General features: G+C 31.3%; 1 protein-coding gene across 1 annotated transcript in view; it reads right to left on the bottom strand.

Annotated features, from left to right (window-relative positions):
- Window positions 1–1,374: 1,374 nt before the first annotated feature.
- LOC143072796 (zwei Ig domain protein zig-8-like) overlaps window positions 1,375–23,834 on the bottom strand; it is a 39,249-nt gene continuing 16,789 nt past the window's right edge. Inside the window, exons 2-7 of the mRNA XM_076247897.1 lie at window positions 20,436–20,557; window positions 10,574–10,793; window positions 9,973–9,996; window positions 7,615–7,935; window positions 4,948–4,977; window positions 1,375–3,099 (exon numbers count right to left, since the gene is read on the bottom strand). Coding sequence (XP_076104012.1) covers window positions 2,987–3,099; window positions 4,948–4,977; window positions 7,615–7,935; window positions 9,973–9,996; window positions 10,574–10,793; window positions 20,436–20,557 — 830 coding nt within the window. The 3' untranslated portion in view covers window positions 1,375–2,986. The remainder of the gene's footprint in view (window positions 3,100–4,947; window positions 4,978–7,614; window positions 7,936–9,972; window positions 9,997–10,573; window positions 10,794–20,435; window positions 20,558–23,834) is intronic.

Genomic DNA, 23,834 nt, shown 5'->3' with positions numbered 1-23,834 from the left:
TAGATGAAATTATTAAAAAGGAAGTCTTGTATTATTATAAAAATGCATTAACAATGACACATATTCTTAAATATATAACAAATTGTGGGTCATTTGTGCCTCAAACCCCCTACAATATTCAAAGTGTGTTAGAGATTGGTAATCACTCGCAAATGCTGGATTATCATTTTCTTACAAATATTTTTTGGAATATCAGACGTCACTTCAAATATTTAAATACAGAAGTTGTAGATCGAAAGGGAAAACAAAAATATTAAACTCCAAAAAAAAATTCAATCTTAAGCAAATCTAAAATAACTGACTTTCATATGAACGATTGGAAAACAACTCCATTCGGGATAATTGATTAAATGTTGCTTTTCGTCCAGTGGTAGAACCAGCTGAGAAATGTACACTCAATTAAGAGGAAATAAAGAAACATAAACAATAACACGAGGCTTATATCACTACATAGTTATAGATTATAATTAAATACGCCAGACGTGCGTTTCGTGTACATAAGACTCATCAGTGACGCTCAGATCAAAATAGTTAAATAGTCAAACAAGTTCAAAGTTGAAGAGCATTGAGGACCCACAAAAGTTGTGCCAAATACACGTTTTATTGAGGAAGAGTCAGTTGTCATTATCATTAATTTCAGTTAATACTCTATATATTGTATTAAAACTAAAGTTGTTACCTTATTAAACACTGTGACAGTTGATCCAGGACGAATTTTGATGTTTTATGCTCCTAAAAAGCAATGTTTCATCCGTGAATGCTGCTTTGAGGGCACACAAAGAGGTTAATACATGAAAAATGTGTAGTGCACACGGTATCACCCGATTATAGGTAAGTAATTATATTGCATGATTTATGTTGGGGACATCAAATTGGCATTGATTAAATAATTCGTAGTACATTCCTCTCGAAAAAAAAGATATGCTGACAAGGTTAGGATGAGTAACTTCGACTTCGTTTTTATCTAACGAGTTCAAAATTTTAAAAGACAACTAGGAACAATTGATTTGAAAGTTTCATTCATATTAGCATGGCTCATAGGACGTTATAAAGTCGTCCATAATTATCATAACACTAGTATGAGTACTTTATATCTAAATCATGGATACTTTATTCAGATGAATTGATGCTAGTTAAAAAAAAAAAGACATCAGGAACCTAGGCGTTATCTTTAAGTGTAAGGTTTCCATGTCATTCGAGTGACAAAATTAATTTTCAACCAAATCGATTGAAAGCAAATTGAAAAGTATCATCATATGAGTTTTTACACCATAGCAAACTCGACGTCATGCATTGCTTTTAAGGTTTATATTTCAACCAATTGACAGGAACTTAATACACACTTTTGTCTATTCAACTTAAAAAAAAAACATATTAGTTTTAAGTATTTTTAATCAACAGTATATGCATTACACAAAGTGAATAGGTACATAAAATTTAATAATTAACGATCATAAAACAATTACATATATATTGACTTTTCAAAACAATCAAGAACTCAAAATGGTATGTATATGGCACATTTGTTTTTGTACAAATTAACTTGAAATGTTATATCAGATGCTAGTATTCCTAATAATGTTGAGTATTAGAAGTAAAGTGTTTATGCTTCTCAACGCAGACTGTCTCGATTCATTAAAACTGATAGATGTTACAGAGCTTGTTCTGAAAACAGCGTTGTGTAACATTCTAAATATAAGCATTTGAAAAATGAGCTTTTAATTTCCATCATTCCATTAACATGACAGGATATCGTCGAGTTTTATTTTGTAACTCGTACATGCTTTTATATGCTTTTCAAAAAGGTTTATAGGAAGATAACAAGACTTGTTTGATGAATATTCCGTATCAACTTTACCAATTATACATGTACATGATGGTCTTGAAGTATAGATTCTAGGTAATGACGATGTTTATCATCTGAATTACATGTTAAAGTGTCCTTGTTTTGTCCTTTTATATTTTAACCTTTACTGTTCAGACCGTTTTTGCTGATATAAACATGACGTGGCTCGGTAATTTTATTCCATAATTGTGTTATTGTTCTATAATCAGTTCAGAATTATTGTCTTTTTTAGCCTCTATACTTTGTTTATTTATTTTTTTGAGTTTCTTTGCTGAAATGTTTGTTTGATTTTAAAGCGATTAAGATTATATTTCAATGTATACTGCTGTACCCCAATTTTTGATGTTTTAATCTATTCTATCGGTGTGTTTTGCTCACACATTGTTGTCAATATAATGGAATTCAAGGCAACTGTTAAACAAGTGTGAGTTTTAGCTACCTATAAAACCAGGTTGTATCAACCATTTTCTACTTAAGGTAATGCCTGTTTCGAGTCTGGGATATAACAGTTGTCTTTCATTCGTTAACTGGGTTTGAGCTTTTGATTTTACAATTTTATAAAGGACTTACTGTATGGAATTTCCCTTGGAGTTCGGTATTTTTGTTACTTTACTTTTGTATATGCAATTAATGGTAGTATGACAAACACGGTATGTACAAAATGAAAATATCTTTTTGATACACAGATAAAAGACAATTCCATAACTAGATCTTTGATAACATATATACATTTCAATAACATGTCTCCACTGCTTCCACATAGTACCGTTATCGTTGTTAATTGAACGCATATTTAGTTTGTCAATCCGTGCAGTAAACATTCCGATTGGCTAACAACATAACCACATGGATCATTGGTGCATTTTTATTTTCTAGCTTTCAGCATGTTATTTGATATGTTGGTTCCACCCCATTGGTAACAAGAAAAAAGTGTATTATAGTTGACTAGAAAATGAGACAAACATTAGTCATTTCCTTTACTAGGCTGTATCTCGGGAAGATCTGTTAAACAGACTGTCTTTCTTATACGGTTACTGGTGTCAAACAGTCCTTTCTCTTTAGCTGTTAAGTTTTTAATCTTTTTTGCCATTTTTGTAATAAGGCACGTTACGACAGAGAAGTTTATCACAGACCCTTTGGTCATCTTAGTGTTTTTGAAAATATAACCATTAGTATTAAGTAAAAATCGCTCCCGAGTCGTGATGAAGCTTTCGATTCTGATCGCTGTTGAGGGTCATTTTGAGTATTATCACCTGGAATACAAATGAAGTGCATTATTTATTTAGATTGTCTACCAAGAAATCGTGTTTTCAGCTATCTGTGTTTCATTGCATATATTGGTGAAGATTGGTAACATTTGGAGGTTCAACTTGTTTGGAATATGCATGTATACCTGAATAGCCCGGGGTCATATGTTATAAATAGATTAAAACTGTTAGAAAGCGAAAATGTTTTGTATAGATCCACGGACTGACACTCTTATTACTATAGATTTATTCGGCAGGATCTCTATAATACATGAATGTATAAAAATGGGCTCAAGATCAACAAGACGAGAAACAAAATAAGATAAAACAAACCAAGCCCCGCTGCAAATGTTTGCACCAGTTCTAAGTCAGGAATCTGATACATATACAGTAGTTGTCCTCTGTTTTGGTATTTCATACGTGTTTCTCGTTTTAATATAGATTAGGCCGTTGGTTTCCGGTTTGAATGGTTTTACACTTGTAATTTGTGAAGTCCTTTATAGCTTGCTGTTCGGTGTGAGCCAAAGCTCCTTGTTGGAGGCCGTACCTTGACCTATAATAGTTGACTTTTATAGTTTGTTGTTTGAATGGAGAATTGTCTAATTGACACTCATACAACATCTTCCTTTATCCAAGTAATTGTATAAAATGATAACGAATAAGACCTGCATGCTAGAATCGAATATGGTTAAATCTGACAGTTTATTATAGAAGTATTTGAACAAAATAAAAATGCTTTCGGTCATAAAACTTTCCCCAATACAAGGAATAAAAAGGGTGTTCCTTTACATATTCCTGTGTGATATAAAAATCAGTCATTCATTGAAACCATCGATTTATGAACTATTTTTTATATTCGTCCGAAGTTGTTATAAATATGACGTGACAGTTGACCTACTGTACAAAAGCAAATAAATTGTGGTACGTTACATGTTTGTCTACGCTCTATTATCAACCACATAACCTTATTTCAATGTTCAACGGATAGCGACCCAGACATTTAACGTAATAATAGAAGAGTTGTCAAAGATACATAATAATCAATTTAATGATATAGAAACACTGTAAGTGACTTAGCTTTTCTGTCATGAAAGTGACACTTAAATGTAAAAATCATTTGTCAAATACGGATACAGCATTTCAATGGTATCATCATAATGAAATAGATAATTTGATTACATATACCGTGCTTAAAAAGTTCAAGAAAATGTTTGCATGATAATTTCGCTAACTTTTAAACATTTTTATTATATCATTCTTATCTTTAATATAGACCTGTCTAATGCTTGTTTCGTTTCTGTGTGTGTTACATTTTAATGTTGTGTTGTCGTTCTCCTCTTATATTTAATGCTTTTTTCCTCCGTTTTGGTGTGTGACCCGGATTTGTTATTTTTTTTTATCAATTTATGAGTTTTGAACGTCGGTATACTACTGTTGCCTTTATTTGTCTATCCACCGTCTTCGGCGGCTATTGAAATTTTAAAACATACGAGCTTGCAATACTTAAAAGGTAAATGTTAAAAATACATTGTTTCCGTTTACTGGTTTTATAGAAAATTATCACTACGTAAACGTAACTTACAAAATGCATTTATTCCAATTAACTATGAAAAGATAGCGAATAATCTATAGAAAAAAAATTAATTTACCGTAACGGATAAAATGAATGTTCTGTTTTAGGTGAGCAATTGTTTGGGATGGTTGTACACCTGATTTACCTGTTGCCATGGAGCAACAAATATCACAACACAGATAAAACACAAAAATCATCTCTATCAAACATAACATGCGCCAAAGCTTTCATGACAATCGCTTGTTTTATTTCATAAATAAATATTCATTAAGAATAATTACCTTCTCTTTTGATCTTTGTGATGTTATCTCCTATAGGAATAAATGATAAAAATGTAGTATTTTTACTTAGTAAAAGTTTCTTGATAACACATGTATGTAGTTAGCTGTCAAAGGTACCAGGATTATAATTTAGTACGCCAGACGCACGTTTCGTCTACATAAGACTCATCAATGACGCGTATATCAAAATATTTATAAAGCCAAACAAGTTCAAAGTTGAAGAGCATTGAGATTCCAAAATTTCCAAACAATTGTGCCAAATACGGCTAAGGTAATCTATGCCTTGGATAAGACAATCTTTAGTTTTTGTGAACAGGAAATTTGAAAAAAATGACCACATTATTGATATTTATGTCAACACCGAAATGTTGACTACTCGGGGACGAAACGTCCACCAGCAGTGGCATCGACCCAGTGATGTAAATAGTTATCAAAGGTACCAGGATTATAATTTAGTACGCCAGATGGGCGTTTCGTCTACATATGACTCATCAGTGACGCTCATATCAAAATATTTATAAAGCCAAACAACAAACGATAGTCAGAATGAAAAATGTACCATATTCTTTTACCAAAAATTTATATGTATATAAGAAGAAATATAATATGAAAAGGACAACTGCTTTATTCTCTTTAACTAAATCCGTTTGTTTTCTAATAATTTTCTATACATCAGAGTTTCGGGTGTGATAATATCTACGCCTAAAGGAAAACCTACACTACCCAGGAAGGTTATTAATAGAAGGGCAACCTGTTAAAAGTTTGGCTTCTTCTGCTTTCTATAAAATTTCAAGTAAATCATTATTGAAAATCTGGAGTTCAAATATTCAAATATTGCGTAGAGGGCATAAGCTGTCAAATTCCTGTTCGCTGATTTGACTCCAATAGATATTGGAAGATGTGGTGTGAGTGCCAATGAGACAACTCTCCATCTAAAAAACAATTTATAAAAGTAAACCCTAAAAGGTCAATGTACTCATATTTGATTTATAAAATAAAAAAGTCTAAAATATCGCATAGACTTGTGTGTATTTTGGCCAATACGCCTTAGGTCTGTTTGATTTCATGTTTTATGTTTAAAAATATGTAAATCGTCGGTTTTTTGTAATCATTATTTTTTTGCGGATCGAATCAGTCAAATGATTTAGTATGGTTTCACTTTCAATTTTGACGCGTCTTTTTATATCTAAACACGCCTAGTAAATAAATGCCTATCTTTTAATATTTAAACACGCCTAGTATATGCGTAACCCATTTAAAGCTAAAACGTCAAATTAAAGATTACATAAATATGGATTAAATGATATTGTATTGACTTGCAAATTTAAAACACACCAGCAATATGTTTTAGCATATTTTGACAAGTGTGGGACAAACTGACTGCTTATGACGAAATTTAATTTAAAAATTCTACTTATTAATAAGTATTTACTTGAAATAAACATAATCGTATTTTAATTTTAGTCTCAATCGTAGCTTATACCCCTTTACACTTGCAAAATAAACATATAAAATAGGATACTTTTAATAAAGGAATAAATCTTGGAAAGTAATATTTAAAGTTTTACCTATGCGCTTGTTGTTACTGAGAGTATCGACAGTATATTCATAAAGACACGTGCTTCAAAATGATTAAAGGTTTTCATATAATATGGAAGTTTCTAACAGCACAACGTAGCACATATTTAAGTACAAACACACTAAACATTGTCTTTAACTAGGACATGATATAAATATAATGATCTAAATCATTTTATTTAAATTAAGATTGTAATGCTTATATTTTACCTCTATCCAAGATTGATATGAGGATTTCTGGGTTAAATCCATTACATGTAAGAAAAATGAAAATAGAATTATTTCATACTCGTTAAGCGGTTAAACTTTCGTTTTACGGTTGACTTAACAATAATTAATAAATAAATATTTATAAACTAATGTCAATAAACATGTTTGTGAAATCAAATGAGAGGCAAGACTGTTAAATAGTAAATGAACTCTATATCGACATGTAAACTGTTTATGTCATTCCAATTACACACTGCAAAGATCATAAGTCAGAAATTAATTGCTTTATAAGACAATTCTGATTAGACTAACTGACAAGGCAGCTCGTTATGCAATGCTCAGGGAGCAAATTGCAATTAATAATCCACCTGATGTAACGATTTATCAGTTATCTGGTAATGACAATTGGTCGCCTTGGTTCATTTGTTGCTGAATTCAGGAATCTGGTAGTAAGATAACCAGAAATAAACTGAATCATCTTTGTATTTAATTGCTTTTGTGTCTTGTCGTAAACTGGCATCCAATACGAAACATCTCATTAAAAAATATCACGTTAATTAGGTGTATGAAAGTTTAAAATACATGTAGCTAAAAATTCAATCGAAATTTGCAGAAATCGTGTATGCGAAATTCAAGTATTACTTGAAATAGTCAAGTTTACTCTTATCCGACCTAAACGTCACTATGGAACATTAATAATACAATGACTTATTCAGCAAAAAAGACATTTACAGAACAAATCAATGAAAAAAAATTCAGGTTGAATAGGTTTTTTGATGTTTTTTGTCTTAAAAAATTATAAAAAAAACCTCACTTCTCTAAAAAAAATTCAGTTAAAATGAAAGATATATACTATATTATAATGTAGCTAGTACTTACCACCAAGGACATGCACGTTGATGCTCGTTGTTTCAACGTCAGTATTTATACTTGGAGCTGAGCTCCTGCAAACATATATCCCAGCATCCTCAAACACAACCCTTTCTACTGTTAACTGACTAATAAAGGATCTCCCTGAATCTTCCGGTATAAAATTTGAAACGACTACCCTATTCCACCATTTCTTGTTCTTTTCATCTATAAGATTGCCATCAAAAAACCAATCGATCGCCTCAGGAGCACGTAAAGTTCCAGTTGCATTACATGTAAGATTCAATCTTTGATAGGAATTGAGGTACTTTGTTCCTGTTAGTCTTATGGCTGAAATGATAAATACACTGTTTGGTTCTGGTTAGTTCATACCATGAATTTTTAAAACTTGAAATAATTCGAACTGTCTTATATATTAATTTATAAAAATAAAAACTGTATTGCTCAACAATTACATGTCATGCACATAATCATTTTCAGTCATTTAGAGTAAATTGGATCAGCGTCTGTAAAACTTATCATAATTATTCCTGACGTTATTTTATAAAACTATATTCGTAAATACATAATATACTACACTATCGGGAACAAATATATTTGACCAAAATTACCGATTAGGTGACCAATATTGTATGTAGAGTGACAAGAAATATACCCATTAACAAAATGTTTACAGTAATAAAGGACCACATTGATCAACCTCATGTTTAAAGTAAAATTCCTCATGACGAGGTTAGTAGGCAGACAATAAGAAGAAACTGACAGCAATAAAACAGTAGGATAGTGTTAAACCGAAATAATCAATGGTTGACAGATTTCCGCTACTCTAAACATCAATAATATTGCGCGTCATCTGCGTCATTTGCTCAGACATTTAAATGAAAGCCTACGATAGAATGTAACTGTATTTAACAACGTGTAAAACTTGCGGGTACCCGAGGTCACCACAAGTTTTGATGAGGTTTTTGTATTATACACATGTTATATTGCTGTAAGACTTCAATGCCTGATATTTTTTTTATTGCTTTTACGTAATTCTACTATACAGACACTTATAAACCAAATTACACATATTTTTTTAAATCCAACTTTGTATACAATATTGGTTCAATGGCATATGGATATAAAATGTTTTTAGTAAGAAACTTGTCAACTTGAGAAGGGTGAGGTTTACCGGACCTTGAATTGTTTCGTGTAGAATACAAAAAAGTTCTGACATTGACCTAAATACTGTTTTCTCTTACTGTAGCTAAAAATAGCGACAGTTATCGTTATGAAAAATTAAACGTATTTCTATCCCAAAACGAACCACAAAGTCTCAAGAACAGTAACGTGACATGAAATCTACACTAAACGAATTATCGCTTTGTTACTACATTGTATAGATAAAGACAACAGGAATCGTTCGACCTGCAATTCATTATCATTGTAATAAGCCTATGTCACTTCCTGTGTTACAACAGTGTATGTGTATTAAAGAAGTAATGGGATACTAATGTTGGGTTTCACAATGCAGGTGTTCTTCCGTTCATTGTAAGCTTTGTGTTTGCATGATCAACTTAAGTTAACAATACTTTACAGTCCTCGTTCGTTTGTCATTTCATTTTACTTTTTGTAACGTTTACATTAAGTAACTAATAATCATCGTATTGGATAGGTATTTTAAACATGTCGCCAGTCATTACGCAGTGAACACACATCGATGTTCTGATTGTGGTATTTATTGAAATGGCGAAAGTTACCAGAGGGACATTAAAACTCATAGATCGAAATAAACTGACAACGACATAACTAATAGAATGAAATTCAAAACAGTGTAGCTGTGGCCTTTGATTGACACATTAAAATCATCCATTGACTGGGACAATTTAGGTGAACGTTTGTATGTAACGACCAATGCTCACTATGTACTTTTTAAAGACATTTAAACTATGGGGTCACCAAAGGTTCTCAACACCTAAATAAAGTAATTCGAAAAATTAATCAGAAATAACACGATATTTTGATTTATATCAATTATATAAATCAAAACATACAGGTTATTCCTGATTAATTTTTCGAATTATTTTATAATTAAGGGCGTTAAGAAACCTTTGGTGACCCCACAGTTTAAATGTCTATTGTAGGTACGTCGTGAACAGTGGTCGTTACAGACAAACGTTCACGTAAATTGTCCCAGTCAATGGATGATTTTAATGTGTCAATCAATGGCCACAGCTACACTGTTTTGAATTTCATTCTAAAGGAATAAAGACAAACAGACATATAATACTAAACGAGACCCAACATAGAAAACCAAAGACTAAGCAACACGAACCCCACCAAAAACAATAGAGACTACATACGATATTGTTTTATAATACTTACAAGGTTGTACAGGTTTTGGATGTCCTACAAACAAACACAATGAAATGTTAACTATGTCAAAAACTTGTAATAATTTTGAAAATCAGTTATTTTTTTCAACTTATTTCAAACCATTTAAATAGGTTATGCAGTGACAGCAAAACTTTGATTATAGTCATCAAGGAATTTATTCAAAACACTGCTATACTTTAACTAAATACTTCACCTCTGATTGGAAGATAAGAGATCTGTTTTCACTATATCTAATATTCAAAGAATCATTCTCTTTGTTTAAGAGTTATGATTTGTGTCAAATGCTTTGTAAATAAGATGTACAAATATATATTGATAATCGAGAAAGAGGATATCCATTTAATGCTACAGTTTTGGGTTTTGTCAGAGATTCATAAAAGCTGTACTTCAATCATATTAGGAACAGAGGAAACACATAAAAATCAATATGCACTTTATCCTCTTCAACTCTGTACTTGTTTGGCTTTATAAATATTTTGATATGAGCGTCACTGATGAGTCTTATGTAGACGAAATCTTTGATAATTATTTTTGCTCGTAAACATTATGATGAATGACACAGACGGTAACTTTTGACATATATACTTACTAAGGACAGTTAAATTGACATGATATGTATAGACATTGGCAGCACTTATTTGGCATTCATAAGTTCCAGAATGAGACGGATTTGCTCGCTTTATAATCAAGTTAATACTTGTTGTTATTGGGTCATTTTCATGATAGTCGATACTCATTTCTTCATTTGGAGCATACATCATTTTGCCAACTGATAATGGAAAGAATTCTGAAACTTTTCGCCAAACTGGCTGTAAAAGAGAAGCATATTAAAAACTTTAATAAATGCAGTTATGTTTATTTTGATCCTTTTGATTATTAAATATATACTTGCAATTTAACTCTTTTATAATCAATTCAACATCTAAATGAGGTTTTTTTCACCGGTAATAATTGTGAAAGCCCTTTCTCTTGCGATTCAATTTTAGTTTGAATTTTACACTTTCAGATATAACACTACATTGTTTCCAAGAACTTGCCCAGTTATTTATCTTGTTTTCAATATATGCTATGAAAATATAACATCGCCCAACTAGGTCAAACATGGTTTTGAGGACTATCTATCCAAGCCAACAAACATATACAAATTCGACGATTTGAGAACTAGCATGCATTGTTATTGTCATTGCGAAGAATCTTCATGGTAATACCTAAGATAAGACTTCACCCCATTAATCGATCATTTAAATATAATCGCGTAGTTTTGAAATAAACACATTAAGTACAAGAATTATTTAAGCCAAATAATTTTTATAGAATAACGATATTCAGCACATTTTCCCCCCATACAGGCATGTTATATTAAGCCATCCAAAATATTGTCTGCATCCTGACAGTTCAATATACGTATATGTTTCTCGAAAAAAAAAAAAATGATAACTGCCTTTCTTTGAAAATCAGACGTTTTATGACCACACCTATGATCATTTTGACATGTTAGTTATGATAATTTATGCGTATATGTCGTCCCGCGAGATAGCGGAAGAAATCATGGGAATAGTCAAAGTCGACAACAAACTGAGAACGCAATGACAAAAACCGTAAATAATTGTAAGACATACAATATAGAAAGTATGCGATTTTTCACTAGTAAACTAGTTTTTTGTCAGAAACGGCCATTTGATTTAAACAGCTCTTTACAAAATAAACAATGAACCAGTAGTTATATTAAGATTTTCTGTAAATTTTTAGACTTATTTACTGCAGTGAATTCGGTAAAGTTAAGATAACATGGTTGCAGTCAATTAAGATCAATTCTATCTATGTTCGGATGTTCAGTATTTATCATTAACCTATAGACATCAACATCAAACGTAATTTTCCATTGAAGTTCGGTATTTTTGTTATTTTGTTATTTTGCTTTTTGACCGCAAGCGAATTGTCTAAATAATACTGAATTTATCGTAGTGGATAAGTCTGAAATTTTACTAAAAGACTGACCATTACCGAATGATTTATTGTTTAAAATTGTCAAATGATATAAGATCAAATGACAATTAAAAACTAAAATTCATATTTGAGCGTTTGACAAAGTATTATGTGAAAAGTATTACAACGAAAACTATGTTCCTATACTCCTCTAACGCTTGAATCAATGACAATGATGATACATCAAAGTTAAGTCAAATTATACAGACAAAATATTGATTACAAAATGTCCAAGATCATATTTGTAACAAAGTAAGAAAAACAGATAGTTCAAGTTATTGACGAAAAGACATTATGAATGTAATTCATCTTAAGTGGGCAGTTTAGCAATGTATAACAGTAATAGACCACTTACATACCACATGGTTCTAATACTTCGCCAATATTTTGATCTGTACATCAATACAATAATCTATGCGTTTTTAATTGTAACGTTTGCAATTGTATATATACGTTTTTGTCAGACATTCATTTCTATTCGGTTACTTTTTAAAAAAATTATTCAAAAGGCGATGTGTCTTTATGAAACTAATTTTGGTTCAATTACCCATTTTTCTTCTTTTCTTCTAACCAAACTTGGGTGGGGGGGGGGGGGGGTGAAGCACAAGATGTCGAAAAAATAATCAAAATCGAGGAAAAACATACAATTGATTATATCACCAGGAGTGATTTCAGGTGATCTTAAAGGGTGAAGGAACCTGTTTTACATGTGAAACTCATAGTCAGATAAGCCGATGTTTCTCGATTATGCTTTTGCAATGGATGAAAAGAGGACGGGATTGTTGCAATTGGATCATATCCGTGGTAATCTGTGACATAAATAATCTATCTGTAACAGTCAACACTATCATGATTGTGCAAATTGTTTTCGAAGTGTTGACTTAACTACTAGGAATATGTAGTTTCAATAGCTTCCTTGTAAGCATTTAACCTCTACCAGCGATTTAGATCTAACTATACACCCAGATGACATAGACCGTTGTTGATTAAAGAAAACAACATGTCAATGTACTAAGACAGTTCATTTAGTCACACAACGTGTACTCTAAAGACTTAAGGGGAAATTGTTTACAATCATACGCTTGTATTATGTTACTTTGAATTTCAAAACATAGATGAAACACTGGATGCTCGTTCATTTGACTGGCTAACTAAATTACATAATGTTATTTTGATCGTCTGTTAAATGCTCTATAATCTCGTTACTACTATAGTATTCTTAATAACTAAGATTTATTCAGTAAGCAATTCTAAATCAAACTTTTTAGTTTATTTATAAAGCGTTGCTTATACGGAACAAAGCTAAATTGGGTACGTTGTTAATCAGTTCGATGATACTAAAGAATTTCTATAAAAACTTTTAGTGCAATACTCGCGTCGTGCATAACATACAAAACATTTGACTTCTCCAATCATTTTCCTTTAATTTATCCAATAAAAGATTGAATGAAAGTTTAACTCTGTTTCTTCAATAATATGGTCAACATATGAAAATTATATATCTCTTTTGATACGATAACCCAGATATAGTTGCGTTTTCTGTAATTTTTTAAGAGTTCCAAACGTTAAAATTGTAAAAGTCGTCTTATCGAACGTTTTACTGACTAATACGATGGATTTCATATGTGGAGTAGGAACTGCTTATCTTTTCGAAGGCCATGACATCATTTTCATATTTATCGAGTATATAAATTTATCCTGATAACACTTGCAGTAAACTAGGCTGTAGTATCAAGCTGGAGCTTGTATTATCATATGTATTTGTTTTAAATGTGTCAATCTACCAAAAACCAACCCATAAAAATCTCGAACCAGATGCGTTTTTTTTTATCTTATTAGCATGTTAGCTCTTGTCAGCACACCATATCAACATTGTATTTCCGTAATGGGGTAATTATGTATTTCATTGCATATTGGAATTCCGACCACCATAGTTAGTTAATATAGTTACAGGGACATTCCGCTTATTATATCAAAACATTAACTTGACCTACTAGTAAGTTTACTCATACAAGTCATACATTTTGTAAATTTTAATGAGATGGATAAAACATAAACATGTAAAGACAGTATGTGTTAGGGACGACATCAAAAGATCAATGTAAGATAAAAAAAAACTTAATTCAAATAGTTTGGGGGTGGGGGGTTGAATTGCTGCAAGATGTGGTTTTCCAACATTGATTTTTACATATATCTATATGGGTCAATCAATTTTCCCAAATTAAGTTAAGAGAGGGGTGGGGGTCAGTGAAAAAACTATGAGAGTTAAGTTTTTTATCCTTCATTGAACTTTTGATGTCGTCCCTTAGTTGATAAATGTTATTCTTTCAATGATATCGTTTTTCATATGACGGCGCCAAACTTCGAAAAGAGTAATCAATGTCATATAATCAACAAAGAGGTTTATTCTGACACATATCTCCACTTAAAATAATTTCAATTTCAAAACAGAAAACCAACAAATGTTTACTTTCATGTGCTTTGACAAGATGAATATACAACTTATAAATCAAAGCTATACAACATTCAGCTCATTATCCTTATTTTTTATCAAAGTTTCTTTTAGATGAAAGAAGAAACAAGCATTAATCATTGAGATTGGAGTTTCAACAAAGAAAGAAAACACTTTAATTTCACAAAATCGTGTAGATTGTTAGTTAAGATGATTTACGTCTATTCATTGTGCCTATTCATCGTTAGAGGTGAATTACATGGTTGTTTTGTTCACTAAACATGCTAAGGGCATATGATGTAGTTTGTCCTTGTAGAACCCTTCGTTCATTTTTTTTCGTTATCATCAGTTCCCTTTCGATGAAATAATGATCAAATACAAGATCGAAGAATATTATGCGGCGTATATAGTATATTGGCGGAATTACAGTATGCAGTCATTAATTTTAAATGAAAATTCGACAAAAAACAGCGTATGTCTGTAAATTCTTTGTTTTGTTTAACAGTAGTATTCTTGTTTAAAATAATCCCCTAAAAAAGCAAAGATGAAAACACTAGACTTACTATATTCAATAAACATATGGAATGGTAAATGTACTAAAATTCAAATTGTTTTTTTTTTTTTGTGTGTTTTTTTGTTTTGTTTTTTTTTGGAATACTGTCAATACCTTACAAAGTATATCGCATATTTAATCTTATTCATATCTACACCTTCTGGCGAATTTCAAGGAGGGCCGATTTTCTTAAACGATTTACCTACCATATTTATTATTTTAAAAAATGCATATGGAAGCATTTCTTTCTATTCTAGTATGGTTTCGTAGACGACTCGAAATCAAATCTTTCAAAAAGACTGACCCAATGTCTCTATTCCAGATTCAGTTATATATATCATGTATTGTCAATATGTCTGCAAATGTTTGCACCTTTCCTAAGTCAGGAATCTCATGTACAGTAGAACTTTGTCGTTTGTTTATGTAATTTATACGTGTTTCTCGTTTCTCGTTTTTTTATATAGATTAGACCGTTGGTTTTCCCGTTTGAATGGTTTTACACTAGTAATTTTGGGGCTCTTTATAGCTTGTTGTTCGGTATGAACTAAGGCTCCGTGTTGAAGGCCGTACCTTGACCTATAATGGTTTACTTTTATAAATTGGTATTTGGATGGAGAGTTGTCTCATTGGCACTCATACCACATCTTCTTATATCTATTGTCAATACATTCGTTTTTGAGCTGTGATGAATCAATTTGCCAATACTTAAAACTCTTTCGAGTTGTAATATATTGACGAGTCCCGCGCTTGATGTTTTACATTTCAGAATATTGAGGAAAATCTTTGAACTAGAAAACAGTATCGGAAACCACTAAGTCTAAGATGATTTAGACTTGAATGCTTAAATATAAGATAAAAATAGAAGATGTGGTAAGATTGCAAATGAGGCAATTATCCACTACAGATAAAATGACGAGTATGTGCGCACGTATACGGTAGGTCACCATACTGCCTTCAAGTCTAAGCAAATACCGATTAGGTTGCGAGCATGTAGAAATTTGTTAATTCAAAAGAGAACACAACCCGTTGAAAAAAACCTACTAAATATCCAGGAAAGCGTTTCAGACACTCGTATTTAACAAAATGTTATTTTTATTTCACCGACACAACTGCTGGTGGACTTATCGCCAGCATGGTATCATCAACTCGGTAGTTAGTGCTTCGGTGCTGACATATTTTTTTTACATTTTTTATTGTCTCTAATTTCTTGTTTTATTTATCAAATCTTAAATTGTTGAATGTTTCATTCTCTTGAATTTCCGTGTATCATTGACATCATCTCTGTTTAATAAAAAAAATTAGTCCACTGTTTAAAACCTGGACTCCTGTATTCTCTTTATCGCCCATGTTTTTGTATTTACACTGTTCATTGTAGATAATATTGCTTTTTGTATATTGTTGTATTATTTTTTGTGTTTGCTTATGTTGCACACTTGTGTGCCTGGGTTGTTGAAATAAAATCTTGAAATATTGAATACAACTACCGTAATGTTGGCTGCTTTGTCGGACGGTGAAAACAAAATGATCTGCGAGTTCTTGATTTTATAATAGTGTGAATTATTACCCATTACATACATTTCTAACTTAGATCAATAGGATGAAACATCAATGCTTACATCCCCAATATTCATGTATTTAAGTAAAGAAGTTTACTGTATGCCAATTGAAAATGATTTAGTATACTGTGCTTTTTGTTGTGAAAGTGAGTATATAAATGCTAATCTAGTGATAATATGTTTTCTAATAATTCCGGTCAGGATTTATTTTCATATATTTTTCGTTTTCAATTTCCACTTTTATCATCTTCTATTATACTCTACATTTAGTCGGCGATATACTACATTTGTATATGTGTTTTTAAATTTGTGATTGGCGTATCATAAGCGCTTTTTGGCGTCTCTTTATTGCAACCTAATTCTTGTTCCCGTTAAAAAATAATCATAGCAATAGCCAATTAAACATGTACTTTTATGATACATCAACACGTCATACGTCAATACGTCCATACGTCAATGGAAATATAATTTGTTCTTCAAATATCTCATCTACATATATCTAGGATCATTTAAGGTGGTACCTAACACTACAGGGAGATAACTCTATAAAGTCATCTAAACGTTTTGATTACGTTGTGTGGTAAATGGAATAATATTAAGCTTCTCAGTGTTCTAAATTGGTGTTTGTCAAACTGCTATATAACCAGTGTAATTTTTCTGATAAAAATGCTTGTTTCAAAAATTTAGAAATTTTTATAATTTTGTTAAAGGGTTAAAGTGAATACTTTGTCAAAAACTTAGGAAAATTAAACGAGCCAAATTAATTTTAGTGAAAGTGTTAGGTACCACCTTAATATACTTATAGAGTAAGACATATATTCATAGTACCAGGCACAGATACAGCAACCAATGAAGTATTCAGAACAAAACAAAAATATATTCAATTATCAAAACCAGCGACAAATAAATTATTCATAGGGATATATTTTGCCTTTTCTATGTAAAATGAGCCTTAAATTGATATGACATAAATGTTTTACTGTATGCTTGATCCGAACATATGAACTGTCTGTTAGAGATATTTTAATTGGCATGTTTATTTGACAAGATACTGATTCGCAAGGAAGTCAAAGTTGCAGTTACAAGGGTTTGTGTAGACTGACATTTACAGAGAGAAGATCACTGCCTAAATTTAAATAATTGGACACGTTTATTGATGTATCTTAGATTAGTCTATTTTAAAAGATGCAAATTATTCAATTTATAATTTTATAGTCCGCAGTATATCGTAGAACAACATAAAATAAAGTTAGGAAAGCACTATATACTGTGATGCCATTAAAATTATTATGCAAAAAAGGTTTATCGGGAAATAAGTTGAACTTTTTAATCGTTCTGTCTATTGGTTTTTGAATTATATTATGAAAATAATATGGTTTAACAGCAATGTTTAACACTACAAGCCAAATATGTTCGTATGATTTAATATTTAGTTGTCAAGTTTGGCACAGTCAATTTGAAATAAAACTAAACTTTGTCGTTCAAATGCAGTCTCCAAGTAATAAATGCAGGGGTTAGAATCCTGCTGAGGGAAGAACAAAAATTTGCAGATAAAGCATTGTTCGGCTAAATTTTAAAACGAAGTATATGATTTTCATTAAAGTCAAAGATTTTATTGTTTAAATATTACTTTTAGCTTTTGACATTTTAAGATGTTAATAATAATATTCTAAAGTGAAGGAAATGTCAGCCAAATGTTTCAGTTTCCATTGTTTATCAGTCGAAACGTCAATCATTAAAGTGTAACTGATATTCCACAGTTAAAGACCTGCAATTGTACAGTTACTTACATTTCGGAACAGTTATTACTTTTACCAGACGATGACGATTGCACGAATAGCATTCCAGTTAGTGTCCTGTGTAATTAATACATGTTCGCTGCCGTTTGGATATTTCAGAACAAAGAATTGACTTTGTTTTTAAAAAAAACGGAATGATGAAAAAAATATATTTATCAAAATGGGTTTTTAAAAAAGAAGATGGGGTATGTATGATAAGACAGCTCTTCACAAGAGACCAAATGTCACAGTAAAACTAATTAACACTTTAAGGTCGCCGTACGGCCTACGACAATAAGCAAAGCCCATAACGCATAGTCAGCTATAAAAGCCCCGAAATGACAAATGTAAAACAATTTAAATGAAAAAACTAACAACCTAATGTATGTACAAAATAAATATACACATTACAAAGCTTTTGAATAATGTGTAACACAAATCGACTTCGTTTTTCTATTATTGTCAAGTGTGTGTTTCTTCACCACAACATTTACATGTATATGTATATAATTGCACCAGAATACTTACAAAAATCCTGTCACATACGATACCATATATGCTTACAATTTTTTTCTTGCAACTCGTCGTAACGTTGTATGTAATACCATATCATTGAAATACAATACTTAAAAAGTTCTGTCACAAACGAAACCATATGAGTGTTTACATTTTTTTTTCTTGCAACTCGTCAGTTCGATTTGAAATTTATTTATAGCTGCATATAGTATCTATTCAAGATTGCTTTTGTCAAAAAAGCTTTTTGTACTTGAACAATCTGTGTAATTTTAAATACGCTACAACTTTTATACAACTCTTGATAATATTTAAAATGAAATTGGCTACTTAAAAAGAAATTGGTTTTAACACATTTATGGGTTCGTTAGTTTTTAGATGCAGAATAAATATCTTGACTTAACAGTACCAGACAGTTTGTATTCGAATCATAATCAAAAGACTTTAATCACTACTGACATCAAATTTGTCGTGGCTTATCAAATTTGCTACCAAGAGATCGATATCGCAGATTTTTCTTGATTATCTAAATGGATTATATTTAATGTTAGAAAAAGTGTTTTTCCATCTATTAGATTATAGTTTAAAGATACAAATTGAATAGATTTCTTTTAACAACATGGCTCAGCAGCTGTTGGTTCGATTGCCTTTCACGCAATCATGTTTGTTTAGACTGATTAATCTGCATGCAATTCAATGTGAAATGTACCGATTTCAATGCGTATTTTAGACTTCTCTTCAACACTATGATTCAATTGTTCGGAAAGCAAATGATATATACGAGTTATAATTTATAACAATCCGAAACTAAAAAATTACCAAAAAGGTCAAACTGTCAGCGGGCGGAAGCAACAAACCAAAATTTCGAATATATATCTGAGAATATGTTTTTCTTTTAGTATTTTTATATTAAAAAGAAGACACTAAATAACACGTAATAAATGTGTTGCGTCCTCAGAACTTTCGTAGGTTCATTTTCATCAATAACGCTCATACTGGAAAATTAATGTCCAACCATTATAACTACGAATTCACAAGAAAATCTATATGATCACAAGTTACATAAAAGTATAACCAAATTCATGTAAGGTCAACTTTGCATAATGGAGTTGAAACTTTAGTCCTTTTTTCAATTTCTCAATATATCAGCTAGTATTTAAAATGCAAAAGCGTGGTATAAATCATGTCCGCACCGAAGCACCAATTATTGAGTTGATGATACATTCGCGGACTTAAAAGTACAGCAGCAGCGGTATCGACCAAGAGATATGGACAAATTAAAGTAACACCGTAGAAATTTGTTGCGTCGGAAGCACTTTTTCATGATTTGCCGTAGTCAAAAACACTCATACTAAAAAATTTGAGAGTCAATGGTCAACAAGGAAAGTTCTAAAAAAATGACAATATCTATATCTTATGTCAATTTGCATTTGGAAATATGAACCATAATTTTTTTTCAACACTTTTTCAACAATTGTTTTAATTTTATGAGCGTATATTTAAATAAGAAAGTATGTTCTTTCATTTGTGTGTGTGCTTTTCCACATTTCCGGAGCGGTGTCAGATATGAATAAAGTAAATATAAGGAGAAATAACATATTAGAAACACTTACTGCTTTTGGACCTAAATTTCGGATCTTGCATTTAAGTATGGCTGTATCTCCTCTGTTGACCACTACATGATTGGTTTTGTCAGGAATAAAACTTGGTATCAATTGTTGTCTCTCTGCCTTTCCTGAAATGAAATGAACATCTTTCTCAAAAAAGAGGGACGAAAGATACCAAAGGGATAGTCAAACTCATAAATCTAAAACAAACTGACAACGCCATGGCTAAAAGTGAAAAAAACAAACAAACAACAGCACACATGCCACAACATAGAAAACTAAAGAATAAACAACACGAACCCCACCAAAAAACTAGGGGTGATCTCAGGTGCTCCGGAAGGGTAGGCAGATCCTGCTCCACATGTGGCACCCGTCGCGTTGCTTATGTGATAACAAATCCGGTAAATAGTCTAATTCGGTAGGTCACATTCATGAAAGGGAAGGGGATTGTAGTTGCGACGCAAGGAACATATCCGATATCATTTGTGAAACGGTTATTCCATAACGGTCAACCAACTCGAGATGGCGTCAAATTATGTTTTATTTATTTTTTAATTTCACTAACTTAGTGATTAATAGTTGGAGAAGCCTGCAACGTTTTTTTTTTTTAATTTTATAGTATACTTTATTTAATTCTAACTATCTACATATGTTATAAAATTGAGAATGGAAATGGGGAATGTGTCAAAGAGACAACAACCCGCCCAAATAAAAAACAACAGCAGAGGGTCACCAACAGGTCTTCAATGTATTTACTTGTTTTATTTGGTTGTTGTCAAAGACTTGCAACGACAGTTTAAATAACGTAAAAATAAGGAATAGTTAGTTAGAACAAAAAAAAAAAGGATTTATTAATGACAGCCAAACCGTCTAAAATTGATGTATTCTAAAATTACCTTTTTACACAAACACACACACAAATAGCAACATAGTAAACCTGGTTTAAGAATGTACCTTGTTTTCCCAACATTTATACATGTTTTGTGAAAGTTGCAAACAACGTTGTTTGTTACAGTCGACTAGTTGGAGTACTCGATTATTTATGTTTAAAGGGTGAGTCGACTAGTTGGAGTACTCGATTATTTATGTTTAAAGGGTGGCACGAAAGCTCAACGATTCATTTAATATATTGTTTTGTGGATTAAGTAATAGATTAATTAGACATTGTATCACAATTATGTTTTATAATAACACTAGAGCTAACTGTCAATTATATTAAATTCAATAAATATATATTTCTGCATCTATATCATTGAGATATACAATGTAGATAGTTTTAGTCGACTTATCAACTTCTAAAAAATATAATTAACAAATTATTTTGTAATTCCTATAGAAATATCTACGACGATATCATTTATCAGGATATAAAAGAAAGATAGGCCCTTAGAGCATCTCTGTGTTTACTAGTTGCCATTCAGAACTTGTATTCCCATAATTTGTGTTTATTATTACAGATAATAGCTGAACCAAATATTCCAATCAAGTATCAGATTTGCTAAGTGGCATTATGCACTTATGATTTATCTGTTAAGCATTATGATATTTGGTTTTTCCAATTGTTAAATATTTCAGATTCTGATCATTGTACTTTTTGATATCCTGAAATTGTTACAAATTTTATGACCCAGTCAAACTAACGTGTCTTAAATAATTGGCAAAGTTGTCTTCTAATCGAATTCTGCAGAAACAAATTATGGTTACCCATGAGGTTCGAAACAATGATACCGCATGCATGATACAAGTTAAGATTTTCCACAATCATGGTATCCATTCAGTGACAGTTATCTGATGTATGCATTCTGTTTTGTTAATATCTCACATCGGATCTATGTCCCAAACAACCTTAAATGACCACAATCCTTGACTTAAATCAGATTGTTATATAGTAGAGAGGTTTTACTTACACGTATTGACTTTCTGATATTTTTATTGATGTTTTATGGAGTACAATAATTTGTTAATGGATGCTCAATTACTGGACACAAAACCGCTAGACCTACATCAGAATTATATACTAAACAAAATGGGAATTAATATTTTATAATCCTTAGTGTTATTCACAGTTATAAACACTGTTTTGTCGACAGATATCATGACTATGATGTCAGACATCCCACATGGACAATAAATTAGCGAGAAATGTTGCTCAATGATGCAAACTAACAGAAGTTAATGGGTATACTTTATTGGTTGAAATGGTATCGACTAATAATTATACTTAAATTGTTTGATATTAACAATTTTATGTATTGACGAACCATACTAATGAACAAGCCAGGAGCTTGTAATTCAATGGTTGTCGTTTTTTTAAGTATATCATATTTGTCTTTCGTTCATTATTTTTAAAACAAATCATCAGGCCGTTGTTTTTTATCGTTTGAAATGTTTCACATTTTTGTCCTTTCTTGAGCTTTTATATGCATAGGCATTGCTCATCGTTAAAGGCCGTACGCTGACCAAAAGTGTTTTAAAATTAGTTCTTCGTCTTATGGGCTCTGCTGGAGAATTGTGTCATTGGCAATCATAAAACATCTATCTTTTTCAAGAATGAAAATCCCTCCATTTTCCAACAATACAGAACTACTGAAATGTTCAAATGATTCGACATTATAAGGCTTACGTGTTAGTTTTAGATCACAATTATTGATGTATTAGTTAAATGCATTCTGAAAGGAAATTGCTTCAAAGAAATTTTTAGTTAGTAGATATAGGAAGAGATGTGGTATGAGTGCCAACGAGACAACTCTCCATCCAAGTAACAATTTATAAAAGTAAACCATTATAAGTCAAGGTACGGACTTTAACACGCAGCCTTGGCTCACACCGAACAGCAAGTCATAAAGGGCCCTAAAAATTACAAGTGTAAAACCATTCAAACGGGAAAACCAACGGTCTTATCTAAAAAAAAAAAAAAATACGAGAAATCTATATAATATAGTGTTCATTTTCAAAAAAAGCTGCGTATTTCTATTTGGCAGCAAATTCAATATTATTTAAACACCAGGTGTTTGTATACTGATTTCCAAAAACTTGGATTCAATTATACCAAATCCCCTCCCTCTTCCCATTTCAAGGAAACCATAACAAAAAAGATAAGCTTCTTGAAATTTGTCTTCATGTGACCATGTTATACCATGTGATGATATTTCATATTCGTCCCGTAATGTTTCAACGTCCTGTTTACCGAATACTTTATATATTCTTAGACTAACACATGTAACTAATTTAAGTTGGATTTGGATAGGGAACTGTGTCATTTTGGTCTCTTGTGGAGAGTTGTCTCATTGGCAATCATACCACATTTTCTTTTTTATATTCAAATAAGAGGTTCCTGATATTCGTTATCACGCTTTATGTGAACGTGTTCTACAGTGTGCTGCATTTATATGTTCATTGTTATAC

The sequence above is a fragment of the Mytilus galloprovincialis genome, chromosome 4, assembly GCF_965363235.1.
Source record: "Mytilus galloprovincialis chromosome 4, xbMytGall1.hap1.1, whole genome shotgun sequence".
Lineage (NCBI taxonomy): Eukaryota > Metazoa > Mollusca > Bivalvia > Mytilida > Mytilidae > Mytilus > Mytilus galloprovincialis.
This window is presented reverse-complemented; position numbering and strand designations above follow the sequence as displayed.